Here is a 22508-nt window from a genome sequence, read left to right on the forward strand (position 1 = left end):
ACCCACTAGACGACAGCAACATAACAACCCAACCCACTAGATGACAGCAACATAACAACCCAACCCACTAGACGACAGCAACATAACAACCCAACCCACTAGACGACAGCAACATAACAACCCAACCCACTAGATGACAGCAACATAACAACCCAACCCACTAGACGACAGCAACATAACAACCCAACCCACTAGACGACAGCAACGTAAATTAACAACCCAACCCACTAGATGACAGCAACATAACAACCCAACCCACTAGACGACAGCAACATAACAACCCAACCCACTAGACGACAGCAACGTAAATTAACAACCCAACCCACTAGACGACAGCAACATAACAACCCAACCCACTAGACGACAGCAACGTAAATTAACAACCCAACCCACTAGACGACAGCAACATAACAACCCAACCCACTAGACGACAGCAACATAACAACCCAACCCACTAGACGACAGCAACATAACAACCCAACCCACTAGATGACAGCAACATAACAACCCAACCCACTAGACGACAGCAACGTAAATTAACAACCCAACCCACTAGACGACAGCAACATAACAACCCAACCCACTAGACGACAGCAACATAACAACCCAACCCACTAGACGACAGCAACGTAAATTAACAACCCAATCCACTAGACGACAGCAACGTAAATTAACAACCCAACCCACTAGACGACAGCAACGTAAATTAACAGCCCAACCCACTAGACGACAGCAACATAACAACCCAACCCACTAGACGACAGCAACATAACAACCCAACCCACTAGACGACAACAACGTAAATTAACAACCCAACCCACTAGACAACAGCAACATAATGAATGTATTTTGACAGATTGCCATTCTCACAAACCAAGCCACACAAAGACCAAAACTTCCCACGTACAGTGATACTCCTGTTGCTGAGTGACGGATCTAGTGAGGTGGCCAGCTCCACGGCTTTGGTTTCTCTAGAAGAGTCCAGAAACACCATCATTTTGGCCGCTGCAGGAGAAGAGAGGGGGAAGAAGAGAGAGAGGAAGAAGAGAGGGGGAAGAAGAGAGAGGAAGAAGAGAGGGGGAAGAAGAGAGAGGAAGAAGAGAGGGGGAAGAAGAGGGGGAAGAAGAGAGAGGAAGAAGAGAGGGGGAAGAAGAGAGGGGGAAGAAGAGAGAGAGGAAGGAGGAAGAGTGAGGCCTGGGGCGAGTTCAGCAGGAGAAGAAGAGAAAGAGGAAGGAGGAAGAGTGAGGCCTGGGGCGAGTTCAGCAGGACACAAAATGTTTTGGAACATTCAGATAGAAATATGTTACGTAGAACAAACATGCAGAACAACGAATCTTGTTTTTATCTGCAACATTTGGCAACAGAGTGCCCCCCCCCCACCTGCCACTCTGTGTGGTACAGAGTCAGAGTGTCTCTCCTACCTGCTACTCTGTGTGGTACAGAGTCAGTGTCTCTCCTACCTGCTACTCTGGGTGGTACAGAGTCAGATTGTCTCTCCTACCTGCTACTCTGGGTGGTACAGAGTCAGATTGTCTCTCCTACCTGCTACTCTGGGTGGTACAGAGTCAGATTGTCTCTCCTACCTGCTACTCTGGGTGGTACAGAGTCAGAGTGTCTCTCCTACCTGCTACTCTGGGGACAGCAAATTTACACTGTTATACAAGCTGCACACTCACTACTTCACATTGTAGCAAAGTGTCATTTCTTCAGTGGTGTCACACGAAAAGATGTACTCAAATATGTACAAAAATGTGAGGGGTGTACACACTTTTGTGATCTACTGTATCTACTGTCATTTAAACTTTAAAACGGCTAAGTTCTCTCTCTACCCGAATGGCAAAATGTGTAGAATTGCAGGAAATTTGCATGAAAACTGCTAAATGCTCTCTCCAGTATCAAGAGATGTCTTTAAAATGGTCCTTCCCAGGGCCGAGACTCGGTTCATCCGAACATGCACTGCTGATGTCATAGTAGAATTCCTTGTACGCTATTTTTCATGTCACTGTATTCTGATTACGGGGGAACCCAGAACACAACAATTATGAGAACCTCTAATGTAGGGTATATGTAGTGTCCCGGGCTTCAGGGCCTTCTCCAGACCGTGGTAGTAGGACCAGTTACAACAGTGTTATGTAGGGTATATGTAGCGTACCGGGCTTCAGGGCCTTCTCCAGACCGTGGTAGTAGGACCAGTTACAACAGTGTTATGTAGGGTATATGTAGCGTACCAGGCTTCAGGGCCTTCTCCAGACCGTGGTAGTAGGACCAGTTACAACAGTGTTATGTAGGGTATATGTAGCGTACCAGGCTTCAGGGCCTTCTCCAGACCGTGGTAGTAGGACCAGTTACAACAGTGTTATGTAGGGTATATGTAGCGTACCAGGCTTCAGGGCCTTCTCCAGACCGTGGTAGTAGGACCAGTTAAAACAGTGTTATGTAGGGTATATGTAGCGTACCGGGCTTCAGGGCCTTCTCCAGACCGTGGTAGTAGGACCAGTTACAACAGTGTTATGTAGGGTATATGTAGCGTACCAGGCTTCAGGCCCTTCTCCAGACCGTGGTAGTACGACCAGTTAGAACAGTGTTATGTAGGGTATATGTAGCGTACCAGGCTTCAGGGCCTTCTCCAGACCGTGGTAGTAGGACCAGTTACAACAGTGTTATGTAGGGTATATGTAGCGTACCAGGCTTCAGGCCCTTCTCCAGACCGTGGTAGTACGACCAGTTAGAACAGTGTTATGTAGGGTATATGTAGCGTACCACGCTTCAGGCCCTTCTCCAGACCGTGGTAGTAGGACCAGTTATAACAGTGTTTTGTAGGGTATATGTAGCGTACCAGGCTTCAGGGCCTTCTCCAGGCCATGGTAGTAGGACCAGTTACAACAGTGTTATGTAGGGTATATGTAGCGTACCAGGCTTCAGGGCCTTCTCCAGACCGTGGTAGTAGGACCAGTTACAACAGTGTTATGTAGGGTATATGTAGCGTACCGGGCTTCAGGGCCTTCTCCAGACCGTGGTAGTAGGACCAGTTACAACAGTGTTATGTAGGGTATATGTAGCGTGCCAGGCTTCAGGGCCTTCTCCAGACCGTGGTAGTAGGACCAGTTACAACAGTGTTATGTAGGGTATATGTAGCGTACCGGGCTTCAGGGCCTTCTCCAGACCGTGGTAGTAGGACCAGTTACAACAGTGTTATGTAGGGTATATGTAGCGTACCAGGCTTCAGGCCCTTCTCCAGACCGTGGTAGTACGACCAGTTAGAACAGTGTTATGTAGGGTATATGTAGCGTACCAGGCTTCAGGGCCTTCTCCAGACCGTGGTAGTAGGACCAGTTACAACAGTATTATGTAGGGTATATGTAGCGTACCAGGCTTCAGGCCCTTCTCCAGACCGTGGTAGCACGACCAGTTAGAACAGTGTTATGTAGGGTATATGTAGCGTACCAGGCTCCAGGCCCTTCTCCAGACCGTGGTAGTAGGACCAGTTATAACAGTGTTTTTTAGGGTATATGTAGCGTACCAGGCTTCAGGGCCTTCTCCAGGCCATGGTAGTAGGACCAGTTACAACAGTGTTATGTAGGGTATATGTAGCGTACCAGGCTTCAGGGCCTTCTCCAGACCGTGGTAGTAGGACCAGTTACAACAGTGTTATGTAGGGTATATGTAGCGTACCAGGCTTCAGGGCCTTCTCCAGGCCATGGTAGTAGGACCAGTTACAACAGTGTTATGTAGGGTATATGTAGCGTACCAGGCTTCAGGGCCTTCTCCAGGCCATGGTAGTAGGACCAGTTACAACAGTGTTATGTAGGGTATATGTAGCGTACCAGGCTTCAGGGCCTTCTCCAGACCGTGGTAGTAGGACCAGTTACAACAGTGTTTTGTAGGGTATATGTAGCGTACCAGGCTTCAGGGCCTTCTCTAGACCGTGGTAGTAGGACCAGTTACAACAGTGTTATGTAGGGTATATGTAGCGTACCAGGCTTCAGGGCCTTCTCTAGACCGTGGTAGTAGGACCAGTTACAACAGTGTTATGTAGGGTATATGTAGCGTACCAGGCTTCAGGGCCTTCTCCAGACCGTGGTAGTAGGACCAGTTACAACAGTGTTTTGTAGGGTATATGTAGCGTACCAGGCTTCAGGGCCTTCTCTAGACCGTGGTAGTAGGACCAGTTCTCAGGGTTTCTCTCCTGTAGACCGCTGTAGCTTCATCCAGACGATCCAGGTTAAAAAACAACTCTGCTACAGGGGGAATACACTGTTAGTGATCTCTGTGTTCCAGGTGTGAGTGACAGACGGAGAGACGATGAGAGGATTCAGTCTCGGTTTCTTTGTGGATCCAAATAAAGAAATCAAATGTGTGTGATGGCTGCAAACACACACACACACACACACACACACACACACACGCTGACACACACACACACACACACACGCTGACACACACACAGACACACACACGCAGACACACACACAGACACACACACGCTGACACACACACACACACACACACGCTGACACACACGCTGACACACACGCTGACACACACGCTGACACACACGCTGACACACACGCTGACACACACGCTGACACACACACGCTGACACACACACGCTGACACACACACGCTGACACACACACGCTGACACACACACGCTGACACACACACGCTGACACACACACGCTGACACACACACGCTGACACACACACGCTGACACACACACGCTGACACACACACGCTGACACACACACGCTGACACACACACGCTGACACACACACGCTGACACACACACGCTGACACACACACGCTGACACACACACACACACGCTGACACACACACGCTGACACACACACGCTGACACACACACGCTGACACACACACACACACACGCTGACACACACGCTGACACACACACACACACCTCGTGTCTCCTCGACGGCCAGTTTGTCACAGATCTGTTTCTCGTAGGTGGTGAGGTGGTCCAGAGCCTCCCTGTAGAGTCCAGCCTCCCTCAGCACCTGGTTCTGGTACAGCAGCTCACTGTACTCACAGTTCACCTTGTCTGGAGACGTCTAGGAGAGAGAGGTTATAACAGGGTTATGTAGTGTCTATGGTTATGGTTCAGCAGCAGCTCACTCTACTCACAGTTCACCTTGTCTGGAGAAGTCTAGGAGAGAGAGGTTATAAACAGGGTTATGTAGTATTATGTCGTGTCTATGGTTCTGGTACAGCAGCAGCTCACTGTACTCATAGTCCACCGTGTCTGGAGACGTCAAGGAGAGAGAGGTTATAACAGGGTAATAACAGAGTTATGTAGTGTTATAACAGGGTTACGTAATGTAACCAGTGTCTATGGTTCAGATAGAGCAGCAGCTTACTGTACTGGTGGGGAGGTGAAACAGAAAAAAGAGAGAGGGAAAGTGAGAGAGATGGAGAAAGAGAGGCGAGAGACAAGTATAAAATCCTTCAACATCACAGGCTTCATCATGTACATGTTTCCATAGAGCACCACTTCAGTAGAACTACATACTGGGACAAAGGCAGGAAGCAGGTTGGTCTTATCAGGAGGCCCAGTGAGCACGCTCTACTGTGGTCGTGACAGACACGCCACACAGATTTATACATCACCTTAGAGGCACAGGCTGACTGACTATACCGCGTCGCACCGTTACTAGCTTCACCGCGTTGCACCGTTAGCTAGCTTTACCGTGTCGTACCAGCAGCTAGCTTTACTGTGTCGTACCTTTAGCTAGCTTTACTGTGTCGTACCTTAAGCTAGCTTTACTGTGTCGTACCGTTAGCTAGCTTTACTGTGTCGTACCTTAAGCTAGCTTTACTGTGTCGTACCGTTAGCTAGCTTTACTGTGTCGTACCTTTAGCTAGCTTTACTGTGTCGTACCTTTAGCTAGCTTTACTGTGTCGTACCGTTAGCTAGCTTTACTGTGTCGCACCGTCAGCTAGCTTTACTGTGTCGTACCGTCAGCTAGCTTTACTGTGTCGCACCGTCAGCTAGCTTTACCGTGTCGTACCGTCAGCTAGCTTTACCGTGTCGCACCGTCAGCTAGCTTTACTGTGTCGCACCGTCAGCTAGCTTTACTGTGTCGTACCGTCAGCTAGCTTTACTGTGTCGCACCGTCAGCTAGCTTTACCGTGTCGTACTGTCAGCTAGCTTTACCGTGTCGCACCGTTACTAGCTTTACTGTGTCTCACCGTTACTAGCTTTACTGTGTCTCACCGTTACTAGCTTTACTGTGTCTCACCGTTACTAGCTTTACTGTGTCTCACCGTTACTAGCTTTACTGTGTCGTACCGTCAGCTAGCTTTACTGTGTCGCACCGTTACTAGCTTTACTGTGTCTCACCGTTACTAGCTTTACTGTGTCTCACCGTTACTAGCTTTACTGTGTCTCACCGTTACTAGCTTTACTGTGTCTCACCGTTACTAGCTTTACTGTGTCGCACCGTCAGCTAGCTTTACTGAGTCGCACCGTTAGCTAGCTTTACTGAGTCGCACCGTCAGCTAGCTTTAGCGTGTCGCACCGTTAGCTAGCTTTACTGAGTCGCACCGTTAGCTAGCTTTACTGAGTCGCACCGTTAGCTAGCTTTACTGAGTCGCACCGTCAGCTAGCTTTACCGTGTCGCACCGTTAGCTAGCTTTACTGAGTCGCACCGTTAGCTAGCTTTACTGAGTCGCACCGTCAGCTAGCTTTACCATGTCGCACCGTTAGCTAGCTTTACTGACTCGCACCGTCAGCTAGCTTTACTGTGCCGTACCTTTAGCTAGCTTTGCTGTGTTGTACCTTTAGCTAGCTTCACTGTGTCGCACCGTCAGCTAGCTTTACTGTGTCGTACCAGCAGCTAGCTTTACTTTGTCGTACCAGCAGCTAGCTCTACCGTGTCGCACCGTCAGCTAGCTTTACTGTGTCGCACCGTCAGCTAGCTTTACTGTGTCGCACCGTCAGCTAGCTTTACTGTGTCGTACCAGCAGCTAGCTTTACTGTACCTCAGACCGTAAACTGATGAGGGAAAACACTTTGTTGTGAGTGGTAGTCATACATTATGTTCTCAAAGCTCCTACTGTTGCACTAGAGCAGTGGTTTCCTCTCCTCGTCTCCTTTCCTTCCTCTCTATTGATAGGATAGAACTGAACTGAACTGATCAATCAAATACTGTGCCTGGTGCAGACATGCCGCATATTACTTCCACCTTTACTACGTTCACGTCGTCGTTGTAAAATATAATGCTTTCTCAATGACTTACCTGGTTAAATAAATCCTAAATTAATGGTTTTCAGAAACAAGGAGAGGAAGCCATTTTGGATTAGTGGTGTGAACGGTGTGAACCCAGTGTGTACCAAGGACAGACTGATTCAGCCCATAGGTTGGCTTGTCTCTGGACATACCGTACCCGTTGTGTTTTCCTGAACTCCTCTACTATCTTGGCAGCCATCTCGTAGTCCTCTAGGAGGCGATGGCGTAGCCGATCCATGAAGCACTCTGGGCTGGCCACAGCTGCAGCGGCTGGTACCTCGTCTCCTACAGGGGGACAAGGAGAAGTTAGCCATTAGCTTAGCATAGTGCGCTAGTCTCTCATAGGGAAACAATGAGAGAGGGGCTAGCAAGTTAGCGGTTAGCTTAGCATCAAGTTCCTGTTCCTTTAACTTAAAATGCATTCTTCTATCCTCCCTTCCGTGAAGTAACCTGATCTCACCAATGAGAAAACAAAGGCAGCAACAAAAAAAAAAAGAGAGAGCAAGAGTAGTTGGCAGAGGAGGAAGTAGATTTTTGTTTCTGCTGAGTCATGTTGACAATGCTAGAATATGCTGACACTAACTGACTTCCCCAGTTAAATAAATACTGGAGACATGTGTTGTTTTAAATGAGTTAAGTCTGCTAATATGGCCTTCTGCTAACAGGACAACTGATAGCAACAATATTCTAGTAGTAGTTTAAAATAAAACACTTACTCGTGCACATTAATGTTGTAAACGTTCAATTGATCTTTATCATGATAATTCTGTGAATGTGTTGTGAAATTGATTGTTGAGTCTGTGTGTTGTGGTGTGTGTGCTGACTGGAGGCTGGGTCTAGCCTGTGTGTGTGTGTGTGTGTGTGCTGACTGGAGGCTGGGTCTAGCCTGTGTGTGTGTGTGTGTGTGTGCTGACTGGAGGCTGGGTCTAGCCTGAGATAACACATATCAGTGCAGGGCCTTATCTGCTGGAAATTTCAGCACAGATTTCACTCATGTGTGTGTGTGTGTGTGTGTGTGTGTGTGGGTGAGCCAGTCATGGCCCTGTTTTAGAGAGACAAGAGCAGGGCTCTGCTACTTAATGTCAAACGGGTGAGAGAGTGTGAGTGTGTGTGTGTGTGGTGAAACAGAGAGAGAGACAGAGAGAGCAAGCATCCTAGCAGAAGCAGGTAACCAATAAGAATGATAGACAACAGACGGACGACACAGTCAATTCAAAACCTATTGTGTAGCCTGGCTAGTGAACTATTTCACCGCCACTCATAACTACAAAATGGCCGACAACACATGAACGGGTGCCTTTATTAAACCAATGTTACATACTCCTGTTGTAAAAACGCCTCTCAAGAGCTCAAATTTGGGCCTTTAACTTTCAAAATATTCCTAGAATAACCTAACTGACAACTAACGGAATATCTTAACCAGACAAGATTATTTTGATCAGCATGTCTTTGCTAGTTACCTTCCTTTGAAGTCGCCTACCGTAACCACCTCAAAGCATTTAGTTGGAATTGCAGTATCTTATAGTCCACTATGGGGTAGCCAATCATCCTCCAGGAGAGCCTTAAAGGGGCAGTGTTGTATTTTGAGACAGGCTCAACTATGAAGAGAAGCCGATAGACAGAGGATAGACTACATTTCAGTCTGATTCTCTACAGTAGTAATAATAAATGTATTTGTATTTTGTTAAGTGGTTCCTTGCAACATATGAGGTAAAAATGGTTTTAACAGACGTTTTCTGACACACTTGACGGCATCCTGTTTCAGTCACACATCCACAGACTACATCACAGGCATGTTTTTAAAAGGTTACAGACATGACTCTGGAGGTCGTTGCGAAGGCCTCGTCTGACCAGGTTGTAAGCCTCCTCCTTCTTCCCCGGACAGTTCAGGGTTAAACCATTCCTCACCAGGGTCTCTGCAGGGTGGGGGAGGGGGAGACAACGAGAGGTCATCGTCAGGGTCTCTGCAGGGTGGGGGAGGGGGAGACAACGAGAGGTCATCGTCAGGGTCTCTGCAGGGTGGGGGAGACAACGAGAGGTCATCGTCAGGGTCTCTGCAGGGTGGGGGAGGGGGAGACAACGAGAGGTCATCGTCAGGGTCTCTGCAGGGTGGGGGAGACAACGAGAGGTCATCGTCAGGGTCTCTGCAGGGTGGGGGAGGGGGAGACAACAAGAGGTCATCGTCAGGGTCTCTGCAGGGTGGGGGAGGGGGAGACAACGAGAGGTCATCGTCAGGGTCTCTGCAGGGTGGGGGAGACAACGAGGGGCTTTATAAAAGGGGTCTACATCTCATCCCTCCCTGACCTCCATGTTCTGTGAACTTGGGGTTGGACAGGATCTGCTTGCAGAACTTGAGTCCGTTTCTGTGCTGCTTGTGTTCGTAACGTCGCTGGGGAGAGAGAGAGAGAGAGAGAACAGTTGATCTTCCAGGTGTTTTGAATGGCTGAAAGCCTGCATGTACCTCCCACGCCAGAGACAATGACTCAGAGAGGCCGTGACAACGTGGCTTGTCACGGTAGAAAAACCTTCTTTATTCATTTACCTCAGAAAAGCGGTCTGACCAATACCAAGAGGGAAGTGGGACAAAAGTGTTGACAAAGAGACGCTGATATGAAAACCAAGTGTCATCAAGGCAAAGGGTGGCTACTTTGAAAAATCTCAAATCTATTTTGATTTGTTCAACATCTTTATTTTGGTTACTACATGATCACATGTGTGTTATGTCACAGTTTTGATGTCTTCATTATTATTCTACAATGTAGATAAGAGTAGTAAAAATAAAGAAAAACCCTGGAATGACTAGGTGTTCTCAAACTTTTGACTGGTAGTGTGTGTGTGTGTGACTGTGACTGTGTGTGTGTGTGTGTGTGTGTGTGTGTGTGTGTGTGTGTGTGTGTCAGAGTCTAAAACACAGCTAAATTACCACCGCTTTCCTCTCAAATAGAAGCTATATTTAGCATCACGCTGTGCTGCTTAATCGCTACAGGGGAGAGAGGGAGGGAGAGCAGACTGTGAGCTACTAGCAGAGAGAGGGTGGAAGAACCAGGGAGGCAGGGAGGAGATGGAGGGGGAGAGAAAGGGGGGGTTAACAGATGGCACTTCTGTGGATGTCCTCTTAATATCACTAATGGTGACGACACTGAAGCCTTTCACAAATTCTGCTCACATTAGCTAAGATCAAAGTAGAAGAGGCCACACACACACACACACACACACGCACACGCACGCACACGCACACACGCTTCACTGAGAAGTCGCAGTCTTTAGTACAAAGTAGACTCTTTGATTGACTGAATCTAAACTAATCACCTACCACAAGCTAAGAGACAAGATTCTACCAAGAAACTGTAGACACATTGAGCAGCGAACGACAGGCCGCCTCCGTCGTCGTCAGACCAGGCCTCCTCCTCCGTCGTCGTCAGACCAGGCCTCCTCCTCCTCCGTCGTCGTCAGACCAGGCCTCCTCCGTCGTCGTCAGACCAGGCCTCCTCCTCCTCCTCCGCCGTCGTCAGACCAGGCCTCCTCCTCCTCCTCCGCCGTCGTCAGACCAGGCCTCCTCCTCCTCCTCCGCCGTCAGACCTGGCCTCCTCCTCCGCCGTCAGACCTGGCCTCCTCCTCCGCCGTCAGACCAGGCCTCCTCCTCCGCCGTCAGACCAGGCCTCCTCCTCCGTCGTCGTCGGACCCGGCCTCCTCCTCCGTCGTCGTCGGACCCGGCCTCCTCCTCCGTCGTCGTCGGACCCGGCCTCCTCCTCCGTCGTCGTCGGACCCGGCCTCCTCCTCCGTCGTCGTCGGACCCGGCCTCCTCCTCCGTCGTCGTCGGACCCGGCCTCCTCCTCCGTCGTCGTCGGACCCGGCCTCCTCCTCCGTCGTCGTCGGACCCGGCCTCCTCCTCCGTCGTCGTCGGACCCGGCCTCCTCCTCCGTCGTCGTCGGACCCGGCCTCCTCCTCCGTCGTCGTCGGACCCGGCCTCCTCCTCCGTCGTCGTCGGACCAGGCCTCCTCCTCCGTCGTCGTCGGACCAGGCCTCCTCCTCCGTCGTCGGAGGACCAGGCCTCCTCCTCCGCCGTCGGAGGACCAGGCCTCCTCCTCCGCCGTCGGACCAGGCCTCCTCCTCCGCCGTCGGACCAGGCCTCCTCCTCCGCCGTCGGACCAGGCCTCCTCCTCCGCCGTCGGACCAGGCCTCCTCCTCCGCCGTCGGACCAGGCCTCCTCCTCCGCCGTCGGACCAGGCCTCCTCCTCCGCCGTCGGACCAGGCCTCCTCCTCCGCCGTCGGACCTGGCCGTCGTCAGACCAGGCCTCCTCCTCCTCCGTCGTCAGACCAGGCCTCTTCCTCCTCCGTCGTCAGACCAGGCCTCTTCCTCCTCCGTCGTCAGACCAGGCCTCCTCCTCCTCCGTCGTCAGACCAGGCCTCCTCCGTCGTCAGACCAGGCCTCCTCCTCCGCCGTCAGACCTGGCCATCGTCAGACCAGGCCTCCTCCTCCTCCGTCGTCAGACCAGGCCTCCTCCGTCGTCAGACCAGGCCTCCTCCTCCGTCGTCGTCGGACCAGGCCTCCTCCTCCGTCGTCGTCGGACCTGGCCTCCTCCGTCGTCAGACCTGGCCTCCTCCGTCGTCAGACCTGGCCTCCTCCGTCGTCAGACCTGGCCTCCTCCGCCGTCAGACCAGGCCTCCTCCTCCGCCGTCAGACCAGGCCTCCTCCTCCGCCGTCAGACCAGGCCTCCTCCTCCGCCGTCAGACCAGGCCTCCTCCTCCGCCGTCAGACCAGGCCTCCTCCTCCGCCGTCAGACCTGGCCGTCGTCAGACCAGGCCTCCTCCTCCTCCGTCGTCAGACCAGGCCTCCTCCTCCTCCGCCGTCAGACCAGGCCTCCTCCTCCTCCGCCGTCAGACCAGGCCTCCTCCTCCTCCGCCGTCAGACCAGGCCTCCTCCTCCTCCGCCGTCAGACCAGGCCTCCTCCTCCTCCGCCGTCAGACCAGGCCTCCTCCTCCTCCGCCGTCAGACCAGGCCTCCTCCTCCTCCGCCGTCAGACCAGGCCTCCTCCTCCTCCGCCGTCAGACCTGGCCTCCTCCTCCTCCGCCGTCAGACCAGGCCTCCTCCTCCTCCGCCGTCAGACCAGGCCTCCTCCTCCTCCGCCGTCAGACCAGGCCTCCTCCTCCTCCGCCGTCAGACCAGGCCTCCTCCTCCTCCGCCGTCAGACCAGGCCTCCTCCTCCTCCGCCGTCAGACCAGGCCTCCTCCTCCTCCGCCGTCAGACCAGGCCTCCTCCTCCTCCGCCGTCAGACCAGGCCTCCTCCTCCTCCGCCGTCAGACCAGGCCTCCTCCTCCTCCGCCGTCAGACCAGGCCTCCTCCTCCTCCGCCGTCAGACCAGGCCTCCTCCTCCTCCGCCGTCAGACCAGGCCTCCTCCTCCTCCGCCGTCAGACCAGGCCTCCTCCTCCTCCGCCGTCAGACCAGGCCTCCTCCTCCTCCGCCGTCAGACCAGGCCTCCTCCTCCTCCGTCGTCAGACCAGGCCTCCTCCTCCTCCGTCGTCAGACCAGGCCTCCTCCTCCTCCGTCGTCAGACCAGGCCTCCTCCTCCGTCGTCAGACCAGGCCTCCTCCTCCGCCGTCAGACCAGGCCTCCTCCTCCGTCGTCAGACCAGGCCTCCTCCTCCGTCGTCAGACCAGGCCTCCTCCTCCGTCGTCAGACCAGGCCTCCTCCTCCGTCGTCAGACCAGGCCTCCTCCTCCGTCGTCAGACCAGGCCTCCTCCTCCGTCGTCAGACCTGGTGTTGAGATGAAGTAGTCGACTGTTGGAACCAGTCAGTCGGTGAACTGATTATCCAATTTGAGCTCCTAAAAATATGTTGATCCGACATTCCAGTATGATGCTGTCTGTCAGGTCTTATAGAGGGCTTAGCATCTAACAGTAACCAACATGTTCTGTCAAACATCATGTCTCGGTCAGTGGATTAAAGCATGTTAGTCGCTAGGCCTTAGCCTGGGTGCCAGTCATGTTCTGCTCTCTTTAGCTCCACAATGACAATAGGGAGTAGGCAAAAGCACAAACCAATCAGGGACCAGGCTAGCTAGACCTGTCTCTGGGCCCGGAGTTCGGCCTGTATCTGGGCCCAGTAGTAGTAGTAGTCTATAGTAACACAGACACCATGATGTGTCTAGACCTGTCTCTGGGCCTGTATCTGGGCCCAGTAGTAGTCTATAGTAACACAGACACCATGATGTGTCTAGACCTGTATCTGGGCACGTAGCTGGGCATGTATCTGGGCCCAGTAGTAGTAGTAGTCTATAGTAACACAGACACCATGATGTGTCTAGACCTGTATCTGGGCCCGTAGCTGGGCCTGTATCTGGGCCCAGTAGTAGTAGTAGTCTATAGTAACACAGACACCATGATGTGTCAGGACCTGTCTCTGGGCCTGTATCTGGGCCCAGTAGTAGTCTATAGTAACACAGACACCATGATGTGTCTAGACCTGTCTCTGGGCCTGTATCTGGGCCCAGTAGTAGTAGTTGTCTATAGTAACACAGACACCATGATGTGTCAGGACACATTTGGATCCAGACTTCCCTTGTAGCTTCAACGTAAGGTCAGTAACCCCAGGCAACGCCTATCTGACGTCTTCAACACTTAGCCTGCCGAATCCCTAAAATAACTCTGCCCACGGTGCTGTGACGGTACAGAGCAGGGTGAGAGACAGGCAGAGACAACACTGTGCTGTGACGGTACAGAGCAGGGTGAGAGACAGGCAGAGACAACACTGTGCTGTGACGGTACAGAGCAGGGAGAGAGACAGGCAGAGACAACACTGTGCTGTGGTGGTACAGAGCAGGGAGAGAGACAGGCAGAGACAACACGGTGCTGTGACGGTACAGAGCAGGGTGAGAGACAGGCAGAGACAACACGGTGCTGTGGTGGTACATAGCGGGGTGAGAGACAGGCAGAGACAACACTGTGCTGTGACGGTACAGAGCAGGGTGAGAGACAGGCAGAGACAACACGGTGCTGTGGTGGTACATAGCGGGGTGAGAGACAGGCAGAGACAACACTGTGCTGTGACGGTACAGAGCAGGGTGAGAGACAGGCAGAGACAACACGGTGCTGTGGTGGTACATAGCGGGGTGAGAGACAGGCAGAGACAACACTGTGCTGTGACGGTACAGAGCAGGGTGAGAGACAGGCAGAGACAACACGGTGCTGTGGTGGTACATAGCGGGGTGAGAGACAGGCAGAGACAACACTGTGCTGTGGTGGTACAGAGCAGGGTGAGAGACAGGCAGAGACAACACTGTGCTGTGACGGTACAGAGCAGGGTGAGAGACAGGCAGAGACAACACTGTGCTGTGACGGTACAGAGCAGGGTGAGAGACAGGCAGAGACAACACTGTGCTGTGACGGTACAGAGCAGGGTGAGAGACAGGCAGAGACAACACTGTGCTGTGGTGGTACAGAGCAGGGTGAGAGACAGGCAGAGACAACACTGTGCTGTGACGGTACAGAGCAGGGTGAGAGACAGGCAGAGACAACACTGTGCTGTGGTGGTACAGAGCAGGGTGAGAGACAGGCAGAGACAACACTGTGCTGTGACGGTACAGAGCAGGGTGAGAGACAGGCAGAGACAACACTGTGCTGTGGTGGTACAGAGCAGGGTGAGAGACAGGCAGAGACAACACGGTGCTGTGGTGGTACAGAGCAGGGTGAGAGACAGGCAGAGACAACACTGTGCTGTGACGGTACAGAGCAGGGTGAGAGACAGGCAGAGACAACACTGTGCTGTGACGGTACAGAGCAGGGTGAGAGACAGGCAGAGACAACACTGTGCTGTGACGGTACAGAGCAGGGTGAGAGACAGGCAGAGACAACACTGTGCTGTGACGGCACAGAGCAGGGTGAGAGACAGGCAGAGACAACACTGTGCTGTGACGGTACAGAGCAGGGTGAGAGACAGGCAGAGACAACACTGTGCTGTGACGGTACAGAGCAGGGTGAGAGACAGGCAGAGACAACACTGTGCTGTGACGGTACAGAGCAGGGTGAGAGACAGGCAGAGACAACACTGTGCTGTGGTGGTACAGAGCAGGGAGAGAGACAGGCAGAGACAACACTGTGCTGTGGTGGTACAGAGCAGGGTGAGAGACAGGCAGAGACAACACTGTGCTGTGACGGTACAGAGCAGGGTGAGAGACAGGCAGAGACAACACTGTGCTGTGGTGGTACAGAGCAGGGAGAGAGACAGGCAGAGACAACACTGTGCTGTGGTGGTACAGAGCAGGGTGAGAGACAGGCAGAGACAACACTGTGCTGTGACGGTACAGAGCAGGGTGAGAGACAGGCAGAGACAACACTGTGCTGTGGTGGTACAGAGCAGGGAGAGAGACAGGCAGAGACAACACTGTGCTGTGGTGGTACAGAGCAGGGAGAGAGACAGGCAGAGACAACACTGTGCTGTGACGGTACAGAGCAGGGTGAGAGACAGGCAGAGACAACACTGTGCTGTGGTGGTACAGAGCAGGGTGAGAGACAGGCAGAGACAACACTGTGCTGTGACGGCACAGAGCAGGGTGAGAGACAGGCAGAGACAACACTGTGCTGTGGTGGTACAGAGCAGGGTGAGAGACAGGCAGAGACAACACTGTGCTGTGACGGCACAGAGCAGGGTGAGAGACAGGCAGAGACAACACTGTGCTGTGACGGTACAGAGCAGGGTGAGAGACAGGCAGAGACAACACTGTGCTGTGGTGGTACAGAGCAGGGTGAGAGACAGGCAGAGACAACACTGTGCTGTGGTGGTACAGAGCAGGGTGAGAGACAGGCAGAGACAACACTGTGCTGTGACGGTACAGAGCAGGGTGAGAGACAGGCAGAGACAACACTGTGCTGTGACGGTACAGAGCAGGGTGAGAGACAGGCAGAGACAACACTGTGCTGTGACGGTACAGAGCAGGGTGAGAGACAGGCAGAGACAACACTGTGCTGTGGTGGTACAGAGCAGGGTGAGAGACAGGCAGAGACAACACTGTGCTGTGACGGTACAGAGCAGGGTGAGAGACAGGCAGAGACAACACTGTGCTGTGACGGTACAGAGCAGGGTGAGAGACAGGCAGCGACAACACTGTGCTGTGGTGGTACAGAGCAGGGAGAGAGACAGGCAGAGACAACACTGTGCTGTGGTGGTACAGAGCAGGGTGAGAGACAGGCAGAGACAACACTGTGCTGTGACGGTACAGAGCAGGGAGAGAGACAGGCAGAGACAACACTGTGCTGTGACGGTACAGAGCAGGGTGAGAGACAGGCAGAGACAACACTGTGCTGTGACGGTACAGAGCAGGGTGAGAGACAGGCAGAGACAACACTGTGCTGTGGTGGTAGAGAGCAGGGTGAGAGACAGGCAGAGACAACACTGTGCTGTGGTGGTACAGAGCAGGGTGAGAGACAGGCAGAGACAACACTGTGCTGTGGTGGTACAGAGCAGGGTGAGAGACAGGCAGAGACAACACTGTGCTGTGGTGGTACAGAGCAGGGAGAGAGACAGGCAGAGACAACACTGTGCTGCGGCTGGGGAACACTGCACACAATATACCCACAAACTACTAGCTTAGACTCCGGGATGGTTTACTGTAACACTGTTCAACCACATATCCTCCTCTCACCCTCCACAGAACCCTCCTCTCTCCCTCCACAGAACCCTCCTCTCACCCTCCTCTCTCCCTCCATACAGTCCCTCGACAGAAACCTCCTCTCTCCCTCCATACAGTCCCTCCACAGAATCCTCCTCTCTCCCTCCATACAGTCCCTCCACATAATCCTAGTGTTCTCCCTCAACCCTCCTCTCACCCTCCATACAGTCCCTCCACAGAATCCTCCTCTCTCCCTCCATACAGTCCCTCCACAGAATCCTCCTCTCTCCCTCCATACAGTCCCTCCACAGAATCCTCCTCTCTCCCTCCATACAGTCCCTCCACAGAATCCTCCTCTCACCATCCTCTCTCCCTCCATACAGTCCCTCCACAGAAACCTCCTCTCTCCCTCCATACAGTCCCTCCACAGAATCCTCCTCTCTCCCTCCATACAGTCCCTCCACAGAATCCTCCTCTCTCCCTCCATACAGTCCCTCCATACAGTCCCTCCACAGAATCCTCCTCTCTCCCTCCATACAGTCCCTCCACAGAAACCTCCTCTCACCCTCCATACAGTCCCTCCACAGAATCCTCCTCTCACTCTCCTCTCTCCCTCCATACAGTCCCTCCACAGAAACCTCCTCTCTCCCTCCATACAGTCCCTCCACAGAAACCTCCTCTCACCCTCCATACAGTCCCTCCACAGAATCCTCCTCTCACCCTCCATACAGTCCCTCCACAGAAACCTCCTCTCTCCCTCCATACAGTCCCGCCACAGAATCCTCCTCTCTCCCTCCATACAGTCCCTCCACAGAATCCTCCTCTCTCCCTCCATACAGTCCCTCCACAGAATCCTCCTCTCTCCCTCCATACAGTCCCTCCACAGAATCCTCCTCTCTCCCGCCATACAGTCCCTACACAGAATCCTAGTGTTCTCCCTCAACCCTCCATACAGTCCTAGTCTTCTCCCTCATCCCTCCATACAGTCCTAGTCTCCTCCCTCCATACAGTCCTAGTCTCCTCCCTCCATACAGTCCTAGTCTCCTCCCTCCATACATTCCTAGTCTCCTCCCTCCATACATTCCTAGTCTCCTCCCTCCATACAGTCCTAGTCTCCTCCCTCCATACAGTCCTAGTCTTCTCCCTGCATACAGTCCTAGTCTTCTCCCTCCATACAGTCCTAGTCTCCTCCCTCCATACAGTCCTAGTCTCCTCCCTCCATACAGTCCTAGTCTCCTCCCTCCATACAGTCCTAGTCTCCTCCCTCCATACAGTCCTAGTCTCCTCCCTCCATACAGTCCTAGTCTCCTCCCTCCATACAGTCCTAGTCTCCTCCCTCCATACAGTCCTAGTCTCCTCCCTCCATACAGTCCTAGTCTCCTCCCTCCATACAGTCCTAGTCTCCTCCCACCATACAGTCCTAGTCTCCTCCCACCATACAGTCCTAGTCTCCTCCCTCCATACAGTCCTAGTCTCCTCCCTCCATACAGTCCTAGTCTCCTCCCTCCATACAGTCCTAGTCTCCTCCCTCCTTACAGTCCTAGTCTCCTCCCTCCATACAGTCCTAGTCTCCTCCCTCCATACAGTCCTAGTCTCCTCCCTCCATACAGTCCTAGTCTCCTCCCTCCTTACAGTCCTAGTCTCCTCCCTCCATACAGTCCTAGTCTCCTCCCTCCATACAGTCCTAGTCTCCTCCCTCCTATAACATGCTACTGTCCAAGGGCTGATCAGTATGTCCTACCGGACATCAGTTAGCGACAGGGATTACCTGTGTCCCACCAAACAGAAACATCACAACAAACTGGTGTGGCAAAAAATACAAAAGAGAATTTCTGCTTTGAATGTTTTCCCAGGAAGAGTTGAGTTCAGGACAGGCCTAGATGAGCAGCTAACTCTCAGAGGTCATTTTTTTTATACTAGGCAAGTTAGTTAAGTTAGTTAAGAACAAATTCCTATTTTCAATGACGGCCTAGGAACAGTGGGTTAACTGCCTGTTCAGGGGCAGAACGACAGATTTGTACCTCGGGGAATCGAACTTGCAACCTTCCGGTTACTAGTCCAACGCTCTAACCACTAGGCTACCCTGCCTGCAAGATAACTAGCTACATTCTCTAACTAGTAACTAGTTGGCACAACTTTACAAACACAGCCAAGTTAGCTAGAAACCACAAAAGCAGCACCAAACATGTCAGCTGGCTGGCTGTTTGTATGGAAAGCCTACGTATGACTACATAGACAACAAATATAGTGAGTCATCTAGATAAAAACAGCTCTGATGTGGTTTTACTTAGCTACTTAGCTAGTTACTTAGCTAGATATCTCCAGTTAACTAACTAGTCAACGTAGTTACAGTAGCTGAGACAACTTGCTACTAACTAACTAACTAACTCCCATTTGAAGATGACAGTTTTGGTCCTAAGTAACTGTAGCTAACTAGCTAGTAAACTAAACGTACCCCTGATATTAGTTCATTTAACGTTATATGTTTTATTGTCACATACACCGGATAGGCGTCGTGAAAATGTGACGTTTTTTTTTTTTTACCGGGACACAACTCACACCACTTTGTCATCCAAAATGTAATATAACAAACCAAACCAATACAAACGTTACCAGACAGTTGTTTTTGGGGTGAAGAAACGGGTCTTGGGGAACATTTCATGACGGTAACGACAAGTTGTTTACCAGACCTTTTGGTTTCCTGGTAGTTGGTAAACTAACGCGTTAGTGAATAAACTGCTGTGTTTAACTACAATGTGTTTTTAGAAACAACACCGTCCACATAACAAACAGCCCCATAAGGGTCTGACTGGCAGCCTGTGTTTGACTTCTGACTTTATTCAAATCGAAGACGGCAGATATCCGGTTTATTACTAAACAGGCGAGGACGAGTGCAGGTTGTATTGGTGCGGATGGAGGAACCGGGCACCGGGCAATGAATATGAAGGTGCGGGTGGCTCTTTAAAAAACAATTGATAGTTACAGTTGCAACAACAACAACAACAACAACAAATTACAACAATAATCAACTCACCAAAAGTCTTTTGGAGGGTGTGTCTTCTTGCGGCGGTAGGGTTCATGTCGGCATGTTGCGGATGCAATTTCAAGTCCTGTCGTACTCAGCACATGTAAACGAAGAGCGGTTCAGCTAAATGATTCTCTCTCTCCGAGTCACTCTCGGCTCGATTGCTCTGTTTTCGGCCTCTCCTCTCTCACGTGATCGCAGACAGAAAGGAAAGGGTATACCCTACCTCATCCTGTTTTCCTCCCTGACATTTTCAATAACTTGACACACGAGGGCGCCATAACGGTACAAAACCAGAAAAACCTTACCCTTGCACCCGTGAACTGATGGGAGAAACCATCAGACTGTACTGAGTGCATGAGAACTGAGCAAGCTACTTGACGAGGAGAGTTTGTTTGTGTTTAGAGAGAAGAGGAAGTGGAAAATAGAGAAAGACTGACAAAAAAACTAAGAGCGAGAGAAGAAATTTGTGTGTATGCTCAGCTGATTGAGTAGCCTGTGTGTGTGTGAGTGAGTACTTATGTCCGTGTGTGTGTCTGTGCTTGAAAAAAATGAAAGCAATATTGTGTGTTTGTGTGTTATTTATTGTGCTGTGCAGAGGGCTAGTCACATCTCCCGTGTTCCATAGTGTTATCTGGTGGCCTCCTCCTCCTCTACAGCTCACACGGAGGCTTCTGCATTAATCACACTGCTACTTATACAGACAGGACTCTATACACACACTCTGTCTTCCTCCTCCTGTAGTCTTTCTCTACTCTCCCCCCTGTCTCTCTCCTGAAGAGCACTTTCTCTTGTCTCTCCTGAAGAGCTCCTTCTCTTGTCTCTCTCCTGAAGAGCTCTTTCTCTTTTCTCTCTCCTGAAGAGCTCCTTCTCTTTTCTCTCTCTTTCTTCCCTCCAACTGTTATTTTCTCCTCCCCTCTCTTAATATATCATGATATGTAATATAATGTATAGTAAAATAATAATATAGCAATAAAATAACAATATTATAATATATAGTAATATTATAATATATCAATTCCATATTTTCTCCCCCCCTCTCATCTCACGTTCTCTTGCACCACATGCAGTGTAAGCAGTCTCCTCTGTCCCTCCCCCTATACGTGACATCATTTATTACGGGCAGGTGTTCCAAATTACACCCCCAATACATTTGTAGTGCACTACTTTGGATGGGTTCTGAACAAAAGTAGTGCACTACATAGGGAATAGGGTGCTATTTGGGGTGCATTTTTTAGTTTATTCCGCTGATTGAAGTGTGCAACGCATCTTCCCAGACAGTAGTAGTGGATAATTGTCTGGAGCGGAGCAGGGTTTGATTAAGACTGTCTGGCTGTGCTGAGGATTACTATACTGAATAGGACCGGAGGAGGCTGATATCCCTAAATCACTGATGTACCGATCCCAGGGGGAGGGAGAGAGTGTGTGTGTGTGACTGGAACAGGGTGACTGTGTGTGACTGGAACAGTGTGACTGTGTGTGACTGGAACAGGGTGACTGTGTGTGACTGGAACAGGGTGACTGTGTGTGACTGGAACAGGGTGACTGTGTGTGACTGGAACAGGGTGACTGTGTGTGACTGGAACAGGGTGACTGTGTGTGACTTGAACAGGGTGACTGTGTGTGACTGGAACAGGGTGACTGTGTGTGACTGGAACAGGGTGACTGTGTGTGACGGAGACCGAGCGAGGGAAGTAAAGGAGGGAAGATGACACATTTTCACACCTTTCCACATCTTTTCTCTCTCTCTGCTCTTGGAAGGTAACGCCACAGCACATACTCACAATGGGGGTGGGGTGGGTACTAAAAGGGTTGTTGCCCAACCTCATTCAACCCCATCCAGTCACCCCAAACTACACCCCTCTCCTCTCTCTCTTGTCCCCCTTATCTTCCTCTCCTCTCTCTCTTCTAGGAGGTGTGTCCGTCTGTCCTGAGGATGAGTAATGATGTTGTCATCTCCATGATTTTCCATTCATCAACGTCAGGACAGAGAAAGAGAGAGAGAGAGGGGGTATACTGTATAGAGACAGAGAGAGAGAGGAGGTATACTGTATAGAGAAAGAGAGAGGGGGTATACTGTATAGAGACAGAGAGAGAGGGGGTATACTGTATAGAAACAGAGAGAGAGAGAGAGAGGGGGTATACTGTTTAGAGACAGAGAGAGAGAGAGAGAGGGGGTATACTGTTTAGAGACAGAGAGAGAGAGAGAGAGGGGGTATACTGTTTAGAGACAGAGAGAGAGAGAGAGAGGGGGTATACTGTATAGAGACAGAGAAAGAGAGAGAGAGAGGAGGTATACTGTATAGAGACAGAGAAAGAGAGAGAGAGAGGAGGTATACTGTATAGAGACAGAGAAAGAGAGAGGGGGTATACTGTATAGAGACAGAGAGAGAGGGGGTATACTGTATAGAGACAGAGAAAGAGAGAGAGAGAGGTATACTGTATAGAGACAGAGAAAGAGAGAGAGAGAGGAGGTATACTGTATAGAGACAGAGAAAGAGAGAGGGGGTATACTGTATAGAGACAGAGAGAGAGGGGGTATACTGTATAGAGACAGAGAAAGAGAGAGGGGTTATACTGCATAGAGACAGACAGAGAGAGAGGGGGTATACTGTATAGAGACAGACA

At 51.4% G+C, this 22508-nt stretch overlaps 1 protein-coding gene across 1 annotated transcript in view; it reads right to left on the bottom strand.

The window, feature by feature from the left end:
- Nucleotides 1-19928, bottom strand: part of LOC110519451 (N-alpha-acetyltransferase 15, NatA auxiliary subunit) — a gene marked incomplete at its 5' end in the record, with an annotated part of 62180 nt that extends 42252 nt beyond the window's left edge. The window contains 9 exon segments of the mRNA XM_036971873.1: nt 908-1005; nt 4129-4188; nt 4191-4238; nt 4922-5072; nt 7407-7468; nt 7471-7534; nt 9065-9165; nt 9554-9638; nt 19890-19928. Coding sequence (XP_036827768.1) covers nt 908-1005; nt 4129-4188; nt 4191-4238; nt 4922-5072; nt 7407-7468; nt 7471-7534; nt 9065-9165; nt 9554-9638; nt 19890-19928 — 708 coding nt within the window.
- Between the last annotated feature and the right edge of the window lie 2580 nt (nt 19929-22508).

This window comes from Oncorhynchus mykiss, unplaced genomic scaffold (genome assembly GCF_013265735.2).
Source record: "Oncorhynchus mykiss isolate Arlee unplaced genomic scaffold, USDA_OmykA_1.1 un_scaffold_85, whole genome shotgun sequence".
In the NCBI taxonomy this organism is placed as follows: domain Eukaryota; kingdom Metazoa; phylum Chordata; class Actinopteri; order Salmoniformes; family Salmonidae; genus Oncorhynchus; species Oncorhynchus mykiss.